Raw genomic sequence first — 17,367 nt, forward strand, 5'->3', positions numbered from 1 at the left:
TAAGAAAAGACAACTAAAGAGTAAACATTAAGAGAGGCAATTTTGTAAACTTTACAAAGTCATCAATTATTTCTTAAACTCCATGCCCAATCAAATGACGACACATAAAATGGGACGGAGGTGTAGTAGATACTATGAAATTAATTATATCTTAAACTTGGAAAGAGATTAATGTGGTGAAAAGATAGTATGAAATTGATATCAAAATTTGAAATTTGAGTTTAATTTCAACATGTAGAACTTTTGAGACAGGCGCATGGCATGAGGTTTTATGGGTATTATTTCTCCAGCGAAACAGCCTGCAGGACTGATAGGAAGTACTTTTTCTTGAACTGAATACACTAATTATTACTGCATCATGTAAAGAATACACAAGTTTGGAACAAAACATAAGCACTACATTATCCAACAGCTACAACAGGCCGACCGCAAAATGGTATTACATGAATAAATTAGAGAGCAGAGAATGCAGTCTCAAATTACAAAACAAAGGCAAGATGCAAAGAATTACTGCTATTAGGTGTCGAATAGATCAATCAGTCCAAGAGGCGTGAGACCATTGCATTGCTGGATTCAGGTCCGTGATTGTTTACACTAGGGATGATGTTGACAGGAGATACGAACTTAACAAACTCTTTGAGTTCTGAAAAGCTGCTGTGTTCACTGTATGGTACTTCATACCTGAGACCAAAATAAATTTTCTTCAGCAATTGCGAAATCAGAAACGTATGTTGGTTCAGGAGTTATATGCATCCATTGATCTAGTACCTTCACTCGGTTAAAATTACATATGTAGCTAGTTTGACTCATAAACAAAGCTAAAAAAATAGATAATGACCTGATGATAGTACCCTGCTGCCACCTGCTTCCCGTTGACTTCTTCTTTCCTTTACCAAATGACCAACCAGTTGGAGAGAAAGCAACTATAAGACTGTACCGACCCTGAAGTAGTAACCAACTGTTAGATACCACTCAAATGTGGATCAATAAACAAAAGCTTTTATATATGTGGTACAAAAAACTATTTGTTAAAGAGTTCCAAGATGTAATTGGGTACGGCGCATTCTACCAAACTGTAGTAGCCAACACATTTGCCTGAGATCAATGACAAAGCTAGAGTATATTTGATGAGCAGCCAGGAAATTTTCCGTCTGGTAGAAAAATGACGATAGTACACACAAATTTTCCCAAGAAATACTCCATCTTAATGTTGCCACATTCTAAGGAAAAAGTCAAGACCTCCGGGTGAAATGCTAAACCAATAACTTATACTCCTTCCTATTTACTTTATAGAACATTTTAACTGACTCATAGAATATATCCGTGATGACCAAAGAAAAAATTCAATAGTGGTTGAAAAGAAAGTAAACACCAAATCAAAGTTAGGGTGGTTGTAGGTTAACAAATTTAAATTCTTGAAAGCTGTATAAGTTGTGTAGAAACAAAAGAGTGTCACCAAATTAAAAAGGGGAGCAATCATTAGGAAAAACATATGTATGTAATTTACTTAAGTCCTGTACAAAGGAAAAAACATATATGCAATATACTTAGGTGCAATGGATGAAGGCATAGAGGAATGAGGAGAGGAAGTTAAACAGACATACTGAAAAACATAAAGAATGGCTTAAAGGTATGAATGAGCCCAACCAAGAAGAGCCTAGAGGTGTGACGACGAAAGAATTTAGCTGTAGATTTTGTGCAAACTTTTGGCTACATAGCTCTCTGGGGTCTTGCCAAGAAAGCACCTAATTGATGTCAACAAACCTGACAAATTTTTAGTCTATTACAACGAGTACGTTGGACTAAAGAAAATTTCTAGGCCCTCCAATCAGTATAAGATGATGGAGTTCTGTTATTTTCAATCAAAATAATTACTGATTAACTATGGACCTCAAATCAACGCCAACTTTATTCCACCTCCAAGATACTTTAAGCATCAGAGTGAGGCTGCATCAGAATTTAAATCATCACAAAATACTTGGACATCAAAACACTTACCGCATACTGATTAGAAACATACTTCAACCTTTTGAAGCTAGCCAGAGTCCACATAGGCACGACATGAATTTGGCTTTCCTGCTCATTTAATGTGAAAAACTGCATTTCTTCTCGAGTAAAACCCAGACACTCCAAAATGCTTAACTTTGATGCAGTGATATAGATTTTCTTCTGCAGAGCACGAGCAACCTCAACAAACAACCTCTCTTTTCCTGAATCGGTAAAGGCAGAAACAATGAGAAATTGCCTTTTGATGAAAGCACTAAGCATAACATACTAGGTACCTTTTGAGCTTTTGGCCACATTCAATATTATTACCAAGAAACTTAAAAGTCAGATATGAAGTCTACCTATAGTATAGCTACCAATGAGAAACAAGGTCTTCGAGTTGAAAGTTTCAGCTTGTATTGATTCAATAACGAATTGAATAACAGCCTCCGATTTGGGAAAGTCATACTGCAAGACAAGCAAACTCTCGCAACATCTTAAGTATTAATGGAAACAGCTGATGACATACTGAAACGCATCCAAACTGTATATACAAGATTTTTGCTATTTTTGTATGTTCCTGGTGTATGGAATGGTCTTTCTATGTTTCCCTTCTTTTTTAATGTATTGAACAAATAAATTGTATTTGCTACTTCTTATAATTGATGTATAACAAAGTCAATTATTTATTCAGATGTGAGGAGAAAATCCCAGTATTAGTAATCATACATGTCACATAAATCATAGAGCATTTCTTCGAAGTGTTTGCTTCTATGGCCAGGGCATGACACCCAAAACATATAAACATATATTGAGTTTACAACCTAAAATATAGACCAAGCACATAACTGTTGGTAGGTTATTTGACTTCATAGAAAAGAATGAATTAACAATCTAAATACCTGAGGATCACAGTATGTGGTATCTAGGATGAGACTATGGACACCACAAGTCTGCAAGATTGAATTCCTCGTCATTTCTTCACAAAACCGGAAATCCCCCGTATGCAGGACAGCCTATTGCATAACACCAACAACACATCCATCACAAGAGGAATCAAACTAGAACTAAGAAAAAGCACAGGGCAACCCGATTTGTACCACACCTTACCATTGGGTGGCTCAAAAAGGATTATTAGGGCACCCGGACAATGGTTTGCATCAAAGCATGTGACATCAATCCCTGCAATGGTGATCTTCTGGTTGATGGGTAAAACTTGTATCATGTCCCATGAGATGCCGATCTTCATATTAACAAGCTTTGCCGTAATTAAGGAACAATAAATTTTTCCATGACAGAAGGACTTGGTGAGGCCTTGATAATCTACAGAGATAGAAGATAACAAAATTAAAAGCTGGACTGATACGCTAATTGATAACCACATAATCGTCGAAGTAGACTATCATATACACCTATAAGGATGAGTCTAACAATGCTCAATGAACGCCACGCCAGCAAGGCGGCAATCAATCAAGTAGGACTCAGTGCTGATTAGTGTCTACATTACGATGTCCACATTACAAATATGTAAGATCCTTATAAGCCTCTTCTTACTAAAGATTCAAAAAGTTGTCAATTGACTATCATGATAAAGAGGAAACCTATGCAAAAAGGAGAACATAAAAAGTAATTCAATTTTCTAAAGAAGTACAAATTTATGTGCGGTGATCATTGAGAAAACTAGCATATATTTTAGTCCAGTAATTCCTATAACATGAATACGGAGAATAAGCTTAAACAAAGATGAAGATTATGCAACCTTGACAACTTCATTTTATTGACAAGTGTGTGAAAGTAAATCTGCTTCTTTGTAATTGTTAACATGTAGTTACTCAATCGACTGATAGTGTACCTTGAAACTTCTGCAAGCACATAGATGAAAGCTCTAAGTTTCATTATAGGATAAAAGTTAAACCAATTCCTGCCCCCATTATCATTTTTGTTGTAGTTTGACTTAACAGGGTTATTAAGATTAGAGTCCAAATGGTAATGATTTAGCATTTGTTGCAGGAAGGAAAAGAAAGGATCTTTGGGAACTTGGAGTTCGAGAAGTTTTATCACAGAGAATCAAAGGGAGGACTTTTTTGAACAATACAAAATATATTAATGCGCTTCCCCGGACCCTGCGCACAGGGGAGCTTCAGTGCACCGGGCTGCCACTTTCCGTTAAAGTGAACACAATTTTGGAAATGCCCCTACAAGCAAAGCTAAAGGAGACTGCCCTACGAGCTGATGCCATTTTCTCTGTTTCTATTTGAGCTGATTCAGCTAGTTTACATTTGAAAATATGTTTACCAGAAGAGGTCTTACGATCTAAATGGAAGTGGCTGAGGAACCAATGAGAACAATCTCTTCTCAAGTACTTGAAAGCATCCTGCAATTGTGTAAACAAGATAATTTTTAGCAATTTATATCAAAAGAGAGGTACAAAGAATAACAATTTTATATCTTAGCAGTTGGAAAAAAGTCAGGTATATTTTTGTCAACAACTACAACATACCTAGTGTAAAACCACAAGCAGGGTATAGTGCAATAATGTTCATTAGCAATAACCCAGTGTCACAAGCATTAAGATGCAGGAAATCATACAGCTAGTTAAACCACTAATACGGTATAAAATACACATTTGCATCACTTTGAACCAGCACCTGTAGTCTCCATTGCAGGAAATCCAACAAATGTGTATATACTAAGGAGAGTTTCCAGTAATATATGTTAATTTTCATCATCCTACTTAATTGTGGTAAAACAGATGACGTTGATTAGTAAATTATGCAACTTTTCCAAGAACGGAGATGATACAAAAACCCATATAAGTAGGTACTTATTTAGGGTATTTACCACTCGGAATGGTGTTCCTGGTATGGAACACCACATGGGAATATCTTTAGATTTTGCACTCTTAGCTGGATTTTTCTTCTGAATTCTCTTACAGGAAGCACTTGAACAAGTTCTTCCGACCGCTGTTTGTACCCTATCAATAGCAGGAGGTCGTGCCCTATCAGAAGCACAAACTTTCTTTCTTTCTGAAACAGGACAAATAAAATAATCTGTTATCAACTTGCTTGGTTTAGTACTAGCATCAACAGGTACATTTTTTGCAGCATCTTGCCGTGCTACTTTCTCCTTGGTAGTTTCCTTTCTTAGCTCCAAAATAGAGTTAATGATCTTTTTCCTAGGACCAAGAGCAGTGATACCAATGCTAAATAAATCCTGCAATGGAAATTGAAATAGTGGAATTAGTTGGACAAAGATACAACTAAAGCTTAGTAGTTTGAGCACCAAGTGAAATAAACAGCATTAATAGTTTGTAACCAAATCACATAAATAAGATAACAGCGGAAATAACAAAAACGACTCAGCAAAGCCTCCCTTCACAACTCCAAGTTGGAAGGGATTGAGTTTGAGGGAAGGCAAAATGGGCTAATTACCACTGCAGAGAAATCACCATGAGAAGTATATGCAATGAATACATGGTAGAGAAAAAAGTCTTGTTTTATAGGGTATATGAATTTGCCAGGTTCATTTCCCTCTGGGGAAGAAAATTCAAGTCTTGCTTTTACCTTGGATCTTCTTGGCTTGCCTAAAGTAAATTCTATTTGGGTGCAAGAATTTAGGACAGAGAATTTTCCACTTTAGTTTTTATTTAAATGATTCTTCAAGACTACTCTTGTTTCCAATCCTCACTGTTCCGACCTTGTTCTGAACCCCCAACAGCCAATTCCAAATAAGAATCTGTAGTTCGAAACTTGTAATGGTAGGGCGGGAAACGGTGCCTCCAGCAAAACAAGTAATGAGAAGAAACAAAAAATGAAACTGATGGTTAAGTTATAGATAAAGGTTTGAGAGATGAAGAAGGATTAATATATCAGACTTGTGTATTATCCAAAGGTTACAAAGATATATATAAAAGTAAAGGAAAGGCTAACTAAGGTAACTAGATATCTAAATCCCTAGAAATCAACTAGAATATTATATACATTTAATAAAGCACAAATAAGGGAGAGAAATCTGCACAATATATTACACAATCAATCATGCCCCAATACGCCCCCGCAATTTGAAAGTGGCATCAATAACCTTTAACTTGGACAGATGTTGATGAAACAGCAGACGAGGCAAAGGCCTTGTAAGCGTGTCCGCAAGCTGATCAGCAGCATATAAATGTTGAATGAGCACCTGTTTTTTTTTTTGATAAGGTAACATTTGTATTATAAACCAGCACTTAAGTAGTACAGAAAACCCCCTTACAGATTGAGCGTCTAGCTAAAAGAAGATAGAAAAACAAAACAAGAAAAAGGCTCCCCATCCTAGCAAGCTTCTAAAACTTCTAGGATGTGTTCAGCTTCTACAGGGGAATTTGTACACCAAAAGCATAAAAGCAAAATACAATTATTCTTAATCTTCTGAAGTGATCTACTTTTGCTTTCAAAACTTCTTGCATTTCTCTCCTTCCAAACAGTCCACCAAATACAAGATGGAATAGTTCTCCAATATTTCAAGTTCTTTGCTCCCTTCCCAGCTTCCTCCCAACTAGATAAAGTGTCAACAATCTTTCTAGGCATTACCCATTGTATGCCTCTAAGATTGATGAAGATCTTCCATAGTTGGCCAGTGACTTTGCAATGCAAAAATAAATGTCCCACTATCTCAGTTGCCTCTCCACATAGACAACAATGTGTGACTAGAATTATATTCCTCTTTCTCAAATTTTCATGTGTTAACACAGCCTCTTTTGCTAACACCATGAAAAACACGCAACTTACAGGGGGGTATTGGTTTTCCAGATTTGTTTCCATAGCCAACTGCTATGTTGTGGCGTTGTTCTATTTTGTAGCTTGTATCCAGAGTTGACCTTATATGTCCCTTTGTGATGTTCATTCCACCAAAGTATATCCTTCCCCTCTTTAAAACCTTCAAATGATTGAAGAACTTTAAGGAGTTCCACCATTCGTGGGATTTCCCAATCATTCAAATTTCGTCTGAGGCTTAAATCCCAACTTTGTGGAGACCACATATCAGCTACAGATTTGTCTTGTTGTTGAGTTAGAGCAAACAAGTCTGGGAACATCTCTGTAAAGCTCCTATTACCTAACCACTGGTCTTCCAAAAGACTGTTTTGTTACCATCAAAGACTTTGATGGCGACATGGTTTTGCATTATAGTCCACCAATCCCTGATTGACCTCCAAACAGTTACACTATAAGGATTGGTAGCTTCTTTGGTAACCCAACCATTCATATCCCCGTACTTCAGCCCGATCACCCTTTTCCATAGAGTTTGTGACTCTTGAGCATATCTCCACAACCACTTCATTTTCAATGCTTTACATTAATTCTTCAAGTTCTTGATACCCAGTCCTCCTTGTTTTTTACTGGTTATGAGAACTTTCCACTTCGCTAGGTGAAACCCTTTCCTGGTTTTGTTACCTTCCCAAAAGAACGACCTTCTGATTTTATCCAACCTTTGTACCACACTTGTTGGGATGGGGAATAAGGTCATCATGTAGGTCGGGAGTGCATCAAGAACTGCATTGATCAAAGTAAGTCTGCCTCCCAGGGATAGGTATTGAGCTTTCCATCTGGACAACTTTCTTTCACATTTCTCCAACACATTCTCCCAGATTTCTTTTTATCTTGATTTGGCCCCCAATGGCATCCCTAAGTATATAGAAGGAAGAGCACCCATCTCACCTCCCAGTATTGAGCACCTGTTTTCGCTGCACTTAATCTCTAACAAAGTGAAAATCAACTTCAATATGTTTCATCTTACTGTGTAGTACTGGATTTTGACAAAGATAGGTAGCACCAACATTATCACAATAAATTATGGGGGGATCAGGCAGTTGCACATGTAGTTCTACAAGAAGTTTTTAAATCCAATTGACCTCAGCAAATGCAGAAGCTACTGCACGATACTCTGCTTCAGTGGAGGAGCGCGCAACAGTGTGTTGCTTCTTGGATGACCAGCTAATAGGATTTCCACCAAGGTACAGGATATATCCAGAAGTAGAGTTCCTATCATTAATGTCACCAGCCCAATCGGCATTTGAATACATAAACAACCTAGGATATGTCATGCTCGTTATCTGTAAGCCATGATTTTTGGTGTACTGGAGGTATCGCAAGAGTCACTTAACAAAAGACCAGTGTGTTTGTGTAGGAGCATGCATGAATTGAGATAATTTGTTAACTGCAAAGCTTATATCTGGTTTGGTGAATGTCAGATATTGAAACTTAACAAGTACTTGACGATACAAAGTAGCATCCGCCAGAGGTGTGTCATCCTTTAAGGATAGTGAGGCAGCGGAACTCATGGGAGTTGTAACAGACTTACATTCAGACATTTTATGGGCAGCAAGAAGATCAGAAACATACTTGGCCTAAAAAAGGAACGATCCCTTCTTTAGTGCGGAGAGCTTCAATACCCAAAAAGTAGTGGAGATGTCCGAGGTCTTTGAGAGAAAATCTACCTGAAAGAACCTGGATAGTTTTCTTGATAACCTCAGAGTTCGATCTAGTGATATTTATGTCAACAACATACACAAGAATGTAGACCAATGCTTCATTTTGATGATGAATAAATAGAGAAGAGTTAGAGTTAGACTTTTGAAAGCCAATTTGAAGCAAGAATTGCTTTAACTCAGAGTAACACGCTCGAGGGGCCTGCTTAAGTCTATAAATTGCTTTCTTTAATTTGCACACATAATGAGGAAAATCAGGATGAGCATACCCACGAGGTTGACGCATATAAACATCTTCTTCAAGGTGTTCTTGAAGAAATGCATTATTCACATCCGGTAGGTGCAAATGCCAATTGTGTTGAATTGCAAGCGACAAAATGAGTCTAACAGTAACAGGTTTTACCGCTGGACCGAATGTAGAGTTATAACCCACACCCGGTCGTTGCGTGAAGCCCTTTGCAACTAGTCGAGCTTTGTACCTATCAACACTTCCATCTGATTTGGTTTTGATACGATAGAGCCATTTACAATCAACAACATTTTGTCTTGTTGTTCATCAGCGCTTCAAACTCAAGTTTCATCACTTCTCTCCAGTGTGCACTCTTTGGACTTGGTTATAAGTGGTAGGAAGCGGTTCAGTTAATGCAACTGCAAGATAATCAAATGCTTGCTTGGGTTTGGTAATATTGTTTTGTGAACGAGTAACAGGTTGGTGAATGGATGATTGTTGGGTATGTGCGGAAGCTGTGGTGGAGGATTGGTGATGATTGTGAGATGGAATGGACGGTGAGGGTCTGGAGTTGGTGCAGATAAAGGGTTTGTCAGGGAGTGCCGATTTCGGCATTGATACTGGATTAGTGGTTGTGTGGTAGGTGGGACAACAATAGCTGTGTGGATCAATTTGAGCCGACGGCAAGAGTTGGCTTTGCTGCCAAAGATGAACCTGAAAAAGAACCTATAGGAGGACTCGCCGGCAATTTTGGAGCAACCCTGATTAGCTAGAGAATCTCATAATCCACTGGAGGCATAGATTTTACACTAAGGTCATTTGACTCTTTGTACAAGATATCCCACTCTAAGTTTGAAATTCCTTTGTCTTTCAAAGATGAAAATATATCAAAAAAAAAAAAATTATTTTCATAAATAATAATATCTTGTGAAATATATATCCTTTGTGAAATAGGATCATAACACTGGTGGTTGTGATGGGTATTAGAATAGCCTAAGTAAACACAAAGGGTGGACTTGGATTCTAGTTTGTGTTTGGCATATGGTTTAAGCCATGGATAACAAAGGCAACCAAAAGTACGAATGGACTAATAATTTGGATCTCCAAATAATCGTTGGTATGGAGAATCATAATGAAGAGTGCAGGTGGGCAGCCTGTTAATCAAGAATGTGGCTTGTTGACAGGCAAAGGACCAAAATACTGGAGGCATAGAGGCTTGGTGTAAAATGATTTTTGTTGTTTCAATGATGTGCCGATGTTAATGTTCAGTCGTTGCTACTTGTTGTGGTGTGTATAGGGGCAATACAAGGTGCTCAATGCTATTGGTGTGAAGAAATGACTTAAGACCTTTAAAATCACCACCACTATCAGTGTAAACTGAGAGTATTTTTGTATGAAAATAATTTTCAACAAGGGGTTTAAATTTAGAGAAAATTGTTTTGATCTCACTTTTATTTTTAAGTGTACAGCAAAATGTATTTTGTAAATTAATCAACAAAAATTACATAATACAATTTTTTGTCAATTGACAAAACAAGTGATAGGCCTCATACATCACTGAAGATAATTTGTAAAAGCTTTTTGCTCACTCGAGTATTCTCAGAAAAAGGGTGCCGATGGCTTTTATGAGAAAAGGAGGAGTTACAATGATCAAACATTTCAGAATTTGAAACTGGAATTGAAAACTTTTGTGAGAGTGGTTTTAAGCACTCTTTTATTTGGGTGTCCTAATTTTCTATGCCAAGATTGTTGAGATTCAGCCATATAGGATTGGTAGCTTAGATTGCATTGGGATCCTCCAGCAGGCCACTCATAAAGTACTTTATTTTGGCCTCGTGCCAACAGTGCCCCCGTACTCAGATCCTTCACAAGAAAATCAAAAGAAAAAAATTCTATGGATGTCAGATTATCTTTGCAAAATTGAGACAGAGATATAAGGTTACGTTTAATCTCTGGTGCACACAAAGTATTTGAAAGATGAAACTTTTCATTTGAAGCATTTATTTGAACATGGTCAGTGTGAGTTATAGGAATTTTGCTACCGTGGCCCATGGTAATATCGCCAATATCAGTGTAGTCATCCGGACGTTGAAGATTTTGAGAATCAGCAGTCACATGATGCGATGCTTCTGAATCGACAACCCAAGGCATAAAAACAACGTTTGCTCTGGCTTCCAAGTAATTGTGGGAGCATGAACGACACACATTGGCAGTATGCCCAGTGCGATCACATAACTGACAAACTAGACGATTTTGTCAAGAGGTGCCAATTTGGTATGTGGCTGGTGCATTCGTTGGACGCTAATTTGGTGATTAGGTCTGTGCATTTTGTTGCTTGGGATGTTGTGGACACCATGGTTGTCCTCTCTTATTATTGCGAGGTGTAAAATTATTTGGTGATGGTTTCTATGCCACAGCAGCTGTAATTGAGGCATGATTGAGCTCATTATGTTCGAGGAGAAGCTCTCTATTAAGAAGCTTGTTGTAAAGTTCCTCATACGAGATAGGTGTATCTCACGCTTGGATAACTACTGAAATTGAATCATACTCAGGTCCTAGACTGCTGAGTATTTTGACAACAAGTTCGTCATCTGGAATAGGAGTTCCAGCCGTTGCAAGTTCATTAGCAACAATTCTGATCTCACGCAAGTACTCAATCAGCAAGTACTCAATCATACTGCGAGAGTTTTTTTGTGTGATTGTAGCCAGAGAGTTTCGGAGAGTAAAAACCCTTGTATGTGATTTGTTAGCATACAGGTTATGCTGTGTGTCCCACGCTTGCTTTGAGGTAGAAGTTTTTGCGATTGCAGAGGTGATTGTAAGATCAACAGATACCATTAAGGCATTGCGAATCAACTGATCTTGGCAAAACCAAAGTTTGTACTTGGGATTGGGTACCTCTTGGTCATTGAGGGTTACCGTTTTTTATGGTGTTGTCAAGGTTCCATCAAGATAGCAGTAGAGATCATGAAACATGAGAGATTCGACCTGCGCTTTCCAAATGACAAAATTCATTGGACCAATAAGCCTTGGAGGAAGTTGGGAGCTGGGTTTAAATTGCACCAAATGGCTGGTGTTATTAGTAGGGATAATAGAATCTAAGTTGCTCGGACTCTCCAAAAATATTGCCGCACCTGTATCGGATCCTTCAGAATTACACTATTTTTGGAGGATCCGACACACATCCGTAGACATTTTTGAAGAGTCCGAGCAACTTAGAATAGAATCACTTGGACTCACCATGGATGCCATAGAACCAAGAGGAAAACTTGAAAGAGATTAGAAGACTAGTTGGAGTTTAGAAAGGTTCGTATACCATAAATGTTCGAGAGATAAAGAAGGATTAATATATCAGACTTGTGTATTATCCAAAGGTTACAGAGATATATATACAAGTAAAGGAAAGGCTAACTAAGGTAACTAGATATCTAAATCCCTAGAAATCAGCTAGAATATTATATACATTTAATAAAGCACAAATAAGGGAGAGAAATCTGCACAATATATTACACAATCAATCATGTCCCAATAATAGATTCTTCTATGCATATCATTGGGTACACTCAATGGAGGGAGTGACGCACCATTTTCTAGAAGGGAAAACATAAGAAGGAGAATCCTTGAGAACATGGCCTCACCCTGCCCCTGAACATCCCACCTTTGGTGTCATAATCAGTAAGCGAAATAATGGCCCATTCACACATTACTAGGGACATGAATGCATCAAATTGGTTCGAGTTTTTATATGCTCTAATACATTTTAACCGGTCCGTTTCCAAGTTTAAAGCTCTATGCTCACAACATAACCTTTAAAAATAACTATGAATAGTAGCCACTTAAATCCTAAAAAAGCAAAACCCTTAATTTCAGGTGCATAAAACCCGGTCATAATCGGTCATAATCACTCTCACAGGAACAAGTGCACTTCCGGAAGCAAAGAACTCCACAAGTATCAGCAAAAAAACAATCCTATACATCCTTCTATATTCCCTGTTATTAACAGAAATCTCCAAGGATAATATCGACAAACTAGTGTGACTAGAAATATCATTAGTTTTATGCTAAGTTGTCGGACTCTTCACTTTCGATGCCGCACCCATGTCAGATTCTTCAAAAACACACTACTTTTGGAGAATCCGATTTTGAAGAGTCCGAGCAACATGGGTTTTAGCTGCACAAAGATATTAGCAATGAAGAACAATAAGCAAACCTCTTCTGTCAAGGATTTTAAAGTGTCCCAATCAATCTCCTCCCGAACAAAAATTTCTTCATATTTAGCAAGTCCAAGATTTCTTAACCATTCAACAACAGGTGACACGTGAACAACCTCTTTAGGAGATTGGCATGGGGAATCATTGAGCACTTGCCCAGGACACTGAAAAGATACATCAGTATTGGCAGTGACCACCTGCAAGATGATCAACAAATTCGAATTGAGGTAAGCAAAATTTAACTTTCCACATCTTTAAAATCAGGAAACAAGGGTAACTGCACTGATGAACTATAACAACACTACAGCAGCAGTTCTCTAAGCACACTTGAATTAGAAACATGACAAATGGAAATGCAACTGAAACCTTGACAAGGTAATACATTATTTTTAAGGTGTTGAACTACGCTGAATTCAGCAACAAAGATCGTGTTGATCTGTTTTCTTCCATATAAATGCTCTGGTGGTTATGTTTGACTTGGAAACTCAGGTTTATTACCACTAGTCCTAAAAGTATGATTGAACAAAATTATGCTAATTGGGCATACCCAACTTGTAAAGGTCCAACCCAAGAAAACATGCAGCTGGGCAACTTGGGGCGACCGAACACAATTTCCAAAAACAATAATTTAATACCACCATTTAGGAAAGAGCATTTCAAAGCTCATCTCAGAGGAAGGAGCAGTATAATACACATACAGACATGCGATATGGAACATTTGCAGACTTGCAGACTTGGAGTTGCAATCATGTGGCGTTAAAATTATAGATAACGATTTTCCATGCCATGATTTATTGATTTATAACCAAGAGTTTCGCTATACATGAATTACTACTCTAAAAGAATTTTGTCTTTAGATAGTCTAATCCCTGCTTGCTAAGATACATATACTTATTCCACATTTTATCCCGCATAAAATAATATGGAGATGCTTGTATAACTTAATGCTGATATTATCTAATGTCATCAACCAGACACTATATTATTTATGCGGTGATATTTTTTTCTTATGCATCAAACAAATACTGTATTATCTTATAGTGATTTAGGTTAGAATTACTCACACCTAATCCATCAACCAAACAACTAACAGTAGTAAGATTGTGTTTCACTATTAATCCCCCATTTCATCTATCAAATTAGCTGACCAACTATTTCAAGGTTCAAAATAGCAATCTGGTAGTTCACACTATAGCAGCAGAGAGAAACAATATATTTTTTCCAATCAAAAGAAGAGAGGAAAAATATCACCATTAACATGCCTAAACAAGTTGGGCACAAACATTCCATGTATCATCACCTCAATAGGGGACATGCACTAGTCCTTAAAATCAGCATATCATACAATATTGGCAACATTATAGTGACGAAGAATTGCTCATGTCAAAAGAAAACATATGGAAAAAGCTTCGAAGACTCTCCATAAACTGATGTGATACCTAAACCATGAAAGAAATCAATTTAACACTGGCATACACATGTTTCTTAGGTATATGCTGCTACATTACATACAGCATGAAAGAGATATTAGGTAAGAGCATCTTACATCTCTTGGGGTCTCTTCTTTGTCAAGACATTCATTAGTGTGAACCAATCTCATTTCAGCACTCAAATCTGAAATATCTGCTCCACAAAGCGGACAACAAATGAGACCACATTCATCGTCTACGCCCAAATAGTCTTCTTGGACACGCAACTCAGTTGTTAAAGAATCACCATCTAGTTCATCCTCCTCAACACATAACTTGAGCAGCAAATCAAGCTCAGAACACTCCTCCGCTTCCTCCTCCTCCTCCTTCCTCTCTTCAAACCCGCCATTTGAATTGAGTAACCTGGCCTCTATAGACTTAAACAAGTAACCCCTCTTTAATTCTTCCTCATTAGTTGGTTTTTGGATCCCGGAACAACAATCTATAGTCGATTCTATGCTATCCAATCCATGAGACAAATCCAAATCCTCGAAATCAGACTCCGATTTTGGGTGAATAGGAGTAAGGCTCTTTCCATCTTCGTCAGATTTTTCAACAACAGCAGAGGCAAGACAGTCCTTCTGGGCACTTACTGGGTGTTGTTTCGGCTTCTTTGTAGGACGAGAACCATCCAATCCATTACCGAAATCCAAATCCTCAAAATCGAACTCCGATTTGTGGTGAATAGAAGTAAGACTCTTCACATTTTCATTAGATTTTTCAACAAGACTCTTCACATTTTCATCAGATTTTTCAACAACAACAGAGGCAATACACTCCTTCTGAGCAGTTGCTGTCGGCTTCTTTGTAGGACGAGAACTACTCAATCCACGACCCAAATTCAAGTTCTGAGTACAGTTTCCAGCAACAACAAAGTTCTCCTTGCCAGCATGTGGTGAACGCAATTTTGGCTTCTTGGCACTACGATGAGGTCTGAGAGGCTTAAGGGGTGCGATTTTTGAGGTGGGTTTTGGGAAAGGGAGCTGAGAAGGAGATGGATCTTGAAAATCATCATCGTCGTCGTCAACATGGAGGGTTTTGGAGTTGGAAGGGCCTGCCATTAGATGGGAGGAAACTGGAAAGAGAGAGAAGGAGTAAAGGTGAATGCTGAATTCAAATTTGGATGAAAACAACAAATGGAGGGAACTGCCAAATTTTGTGTTGCTCTTAGTTTTGATTCTTCACAGAACGATAAAAGAAATACAGAATTTTAAGGGCAAAATGGTTTTATACTAGTACTATGTATGTTTTGTGTTTTGTAATGTGACGATACCCTTGCTTATATATTTGTTATTTAAACTCTTAAACCCACTTAGTAATATTTTAAATATTTTTTTTGATGAGTGTATCACACTCGTCCCACATATACTTTCATATCAGTTTTTATATTATTTTAAATATTACATTAAATTTCACATTATTTTTAAAACTAATATAACCACGTGTAATCTTTGATTATTTAAAATTAGATAGATGATTTTGTCCATTATCAAAATTTTTAATAAAGTACAAAAAGTGATATATCTTACATAATTCAGCTGAGGAAAGATATATATTACTACCTCCGTTCTATTTTATGTGTCGATATTTGACCGGGCACGAAATTTAAGAAATAAAGAAAAACTTGATAATGTTTATCAAATTGTCCTTTATTAAAAAATGTGCTAGTGTCTTTTTTTTAATTAAGTGGGACTAATAAGGATAAAAGTAGAATTATATTTTTAAATAATTACTAAATAAGGAAAGATGATATTCTTTTTGGAACGAATTAAAAAGAAAATAATGACACATAAAATGAGACGGAGGGAATAGTTATTAATTTATATGAATAGCTACCGTAAGGTATATTCTTTAATTCAGTGGTAGATTTTAAATTGGAGTCATTTTTGTTGAGCAATTTTTATTTTATTTTTTAAGAAGTGTATATTCTTAAATGTGAGGTATGCGGCTAATTTTTTGGAAAAATAAGGGGTCGTCTGGTTTGAAAATGGTTATTTCGGGATAACTAATTATCTTGAGATAAAATAAAAGAACACATTTTCCTTTATTTGGTTGGAGGAATTAATCCAACCCGGGATAACTTATCCCACCATTTTCCCCTTAGTCCCGGGATTACTTATCCCATATACATGGTGGGATAAGTTATCCCGAATAATATTAACCAAAAACCCCATGCACTTAACCACAAATATAGTTTAAAAAGAAAAATGCTAATTAAACAACTGGCAGCTTGTTTAAATACACCACAAGTAACGGAAAACATGAAAATTGAGCACATACAAACTAAAATATCACATAAAAGGAGAATATGATTCGAGATATCAGAATTATACGATTATGTCTATTTTTTAGATTAAAAAATTTCTCAAAGTCTGATCTAATATTCATCTATCACCTGTAACTACAACAAAACAAACGATAATGGAGATATCAAAATAATATGATAAATCAAACTTTTCCACAAAAATAGTCTTTAACATCTAGGGTAACAAACAAATGGAAAAAGAATCACATACATGAGCTAAAACTAAATAATAAGTGGACACTTACAATAATAATTAAATCAACACAACAAAAGAACATTAAATTACACTAAACATAATACTACAATAGGACCTCATTTGTTGACCTTCTTGAATTAGATGTCATATGCAAGATATACTTATATAAATTTGATACATATAGATATTTTCTTTGTTGTTATTTATCATATATTTTAAGACTTTTTATATACACGGAAAAAAAAATCTATGTGAAGTGTGTTTGTAACAATATGTGAATATACAAAAATATTTATATTTAAATTTCACAATTTTTAAAAGAGTTTGAAAAAAATGGTCACAATACCTGATACACGATAAAAGATAGGAACTTTGTAGCTAGTCTGACTTTATAATATAATAACAATATAAAGAATTTCTTTTCGGGCATTGCTATATGGCAATTGTATGTATGTGTAGTTTCATCTCACCTACATGCACAAACGTGATCAACGCTATTCTTCGTAGA

At 36.7% G+C, this 17,367-nt stretch overlaps 1 protein-coding gene across 2 annotated transcripts; it reads right to left on the reverse strand.

The window, feature by feature from the left end:
• Window positions 1-321: 321 nt before the first annotated feature.
• On the reverse strand, window positions 322-15,595 carry LOC107839041. 2 transcript variants are annotated; one of them, XM_016682381.2, is made up of 10 exons: window positions 14,436-15,595; window positions 12,889-13,086; window positions 4,828-5,199; window positions 4,297-4,360; window positions 3,092-3,309; window positions 2,889-3,002; window positions 2,349-2,454; window positions 1,999-2,210; window positions 839-942; window positions 322-681 (listed from the first exon to the last, which is right to left on the reverse strand). In XM_016682381.2, the coding sequence occupies exons 1-10, from the start codon at window positions 15,417-15,419 to the stop codon at window positions 537-539; spliced, it is 2,517 nt and encodes an 838-aa protein (XP_016537867.1). In that variant the 5' UTR covers window positions 15,420-15,595; the 3' UTR covers window positions 322-536. The 2 variants fall into 2 exon arrangements, with proteins under 2 accessions (XP_016537867.1, XP_047251456.1); XM_047395500.1 differs by lacking the exons at window positions 322-681; window positions 839-942; window positions 2,349-2,454 and having other exon boundaries at window positions 2,005-2,210.
• Window positions 15,596-17,367: the final 1,772 nt, after the last annotated feature.

The sequence above is a fragment of the Capsicum annuum genome, chromosome 8 (genome assembly GCF_002878395.1).
Source record: "Capsicum annuum cultivar UCD-10X-F1 chromosome 8, UCD10Xv1.1, whole genome shotgun sequence".
Lineage (NCBI taxonomy): Eukaryota > Viridiplantae > Streptophyta > Magnoliopsida > Solanales > Solanaceae > Capsicum > Capsicum annuum.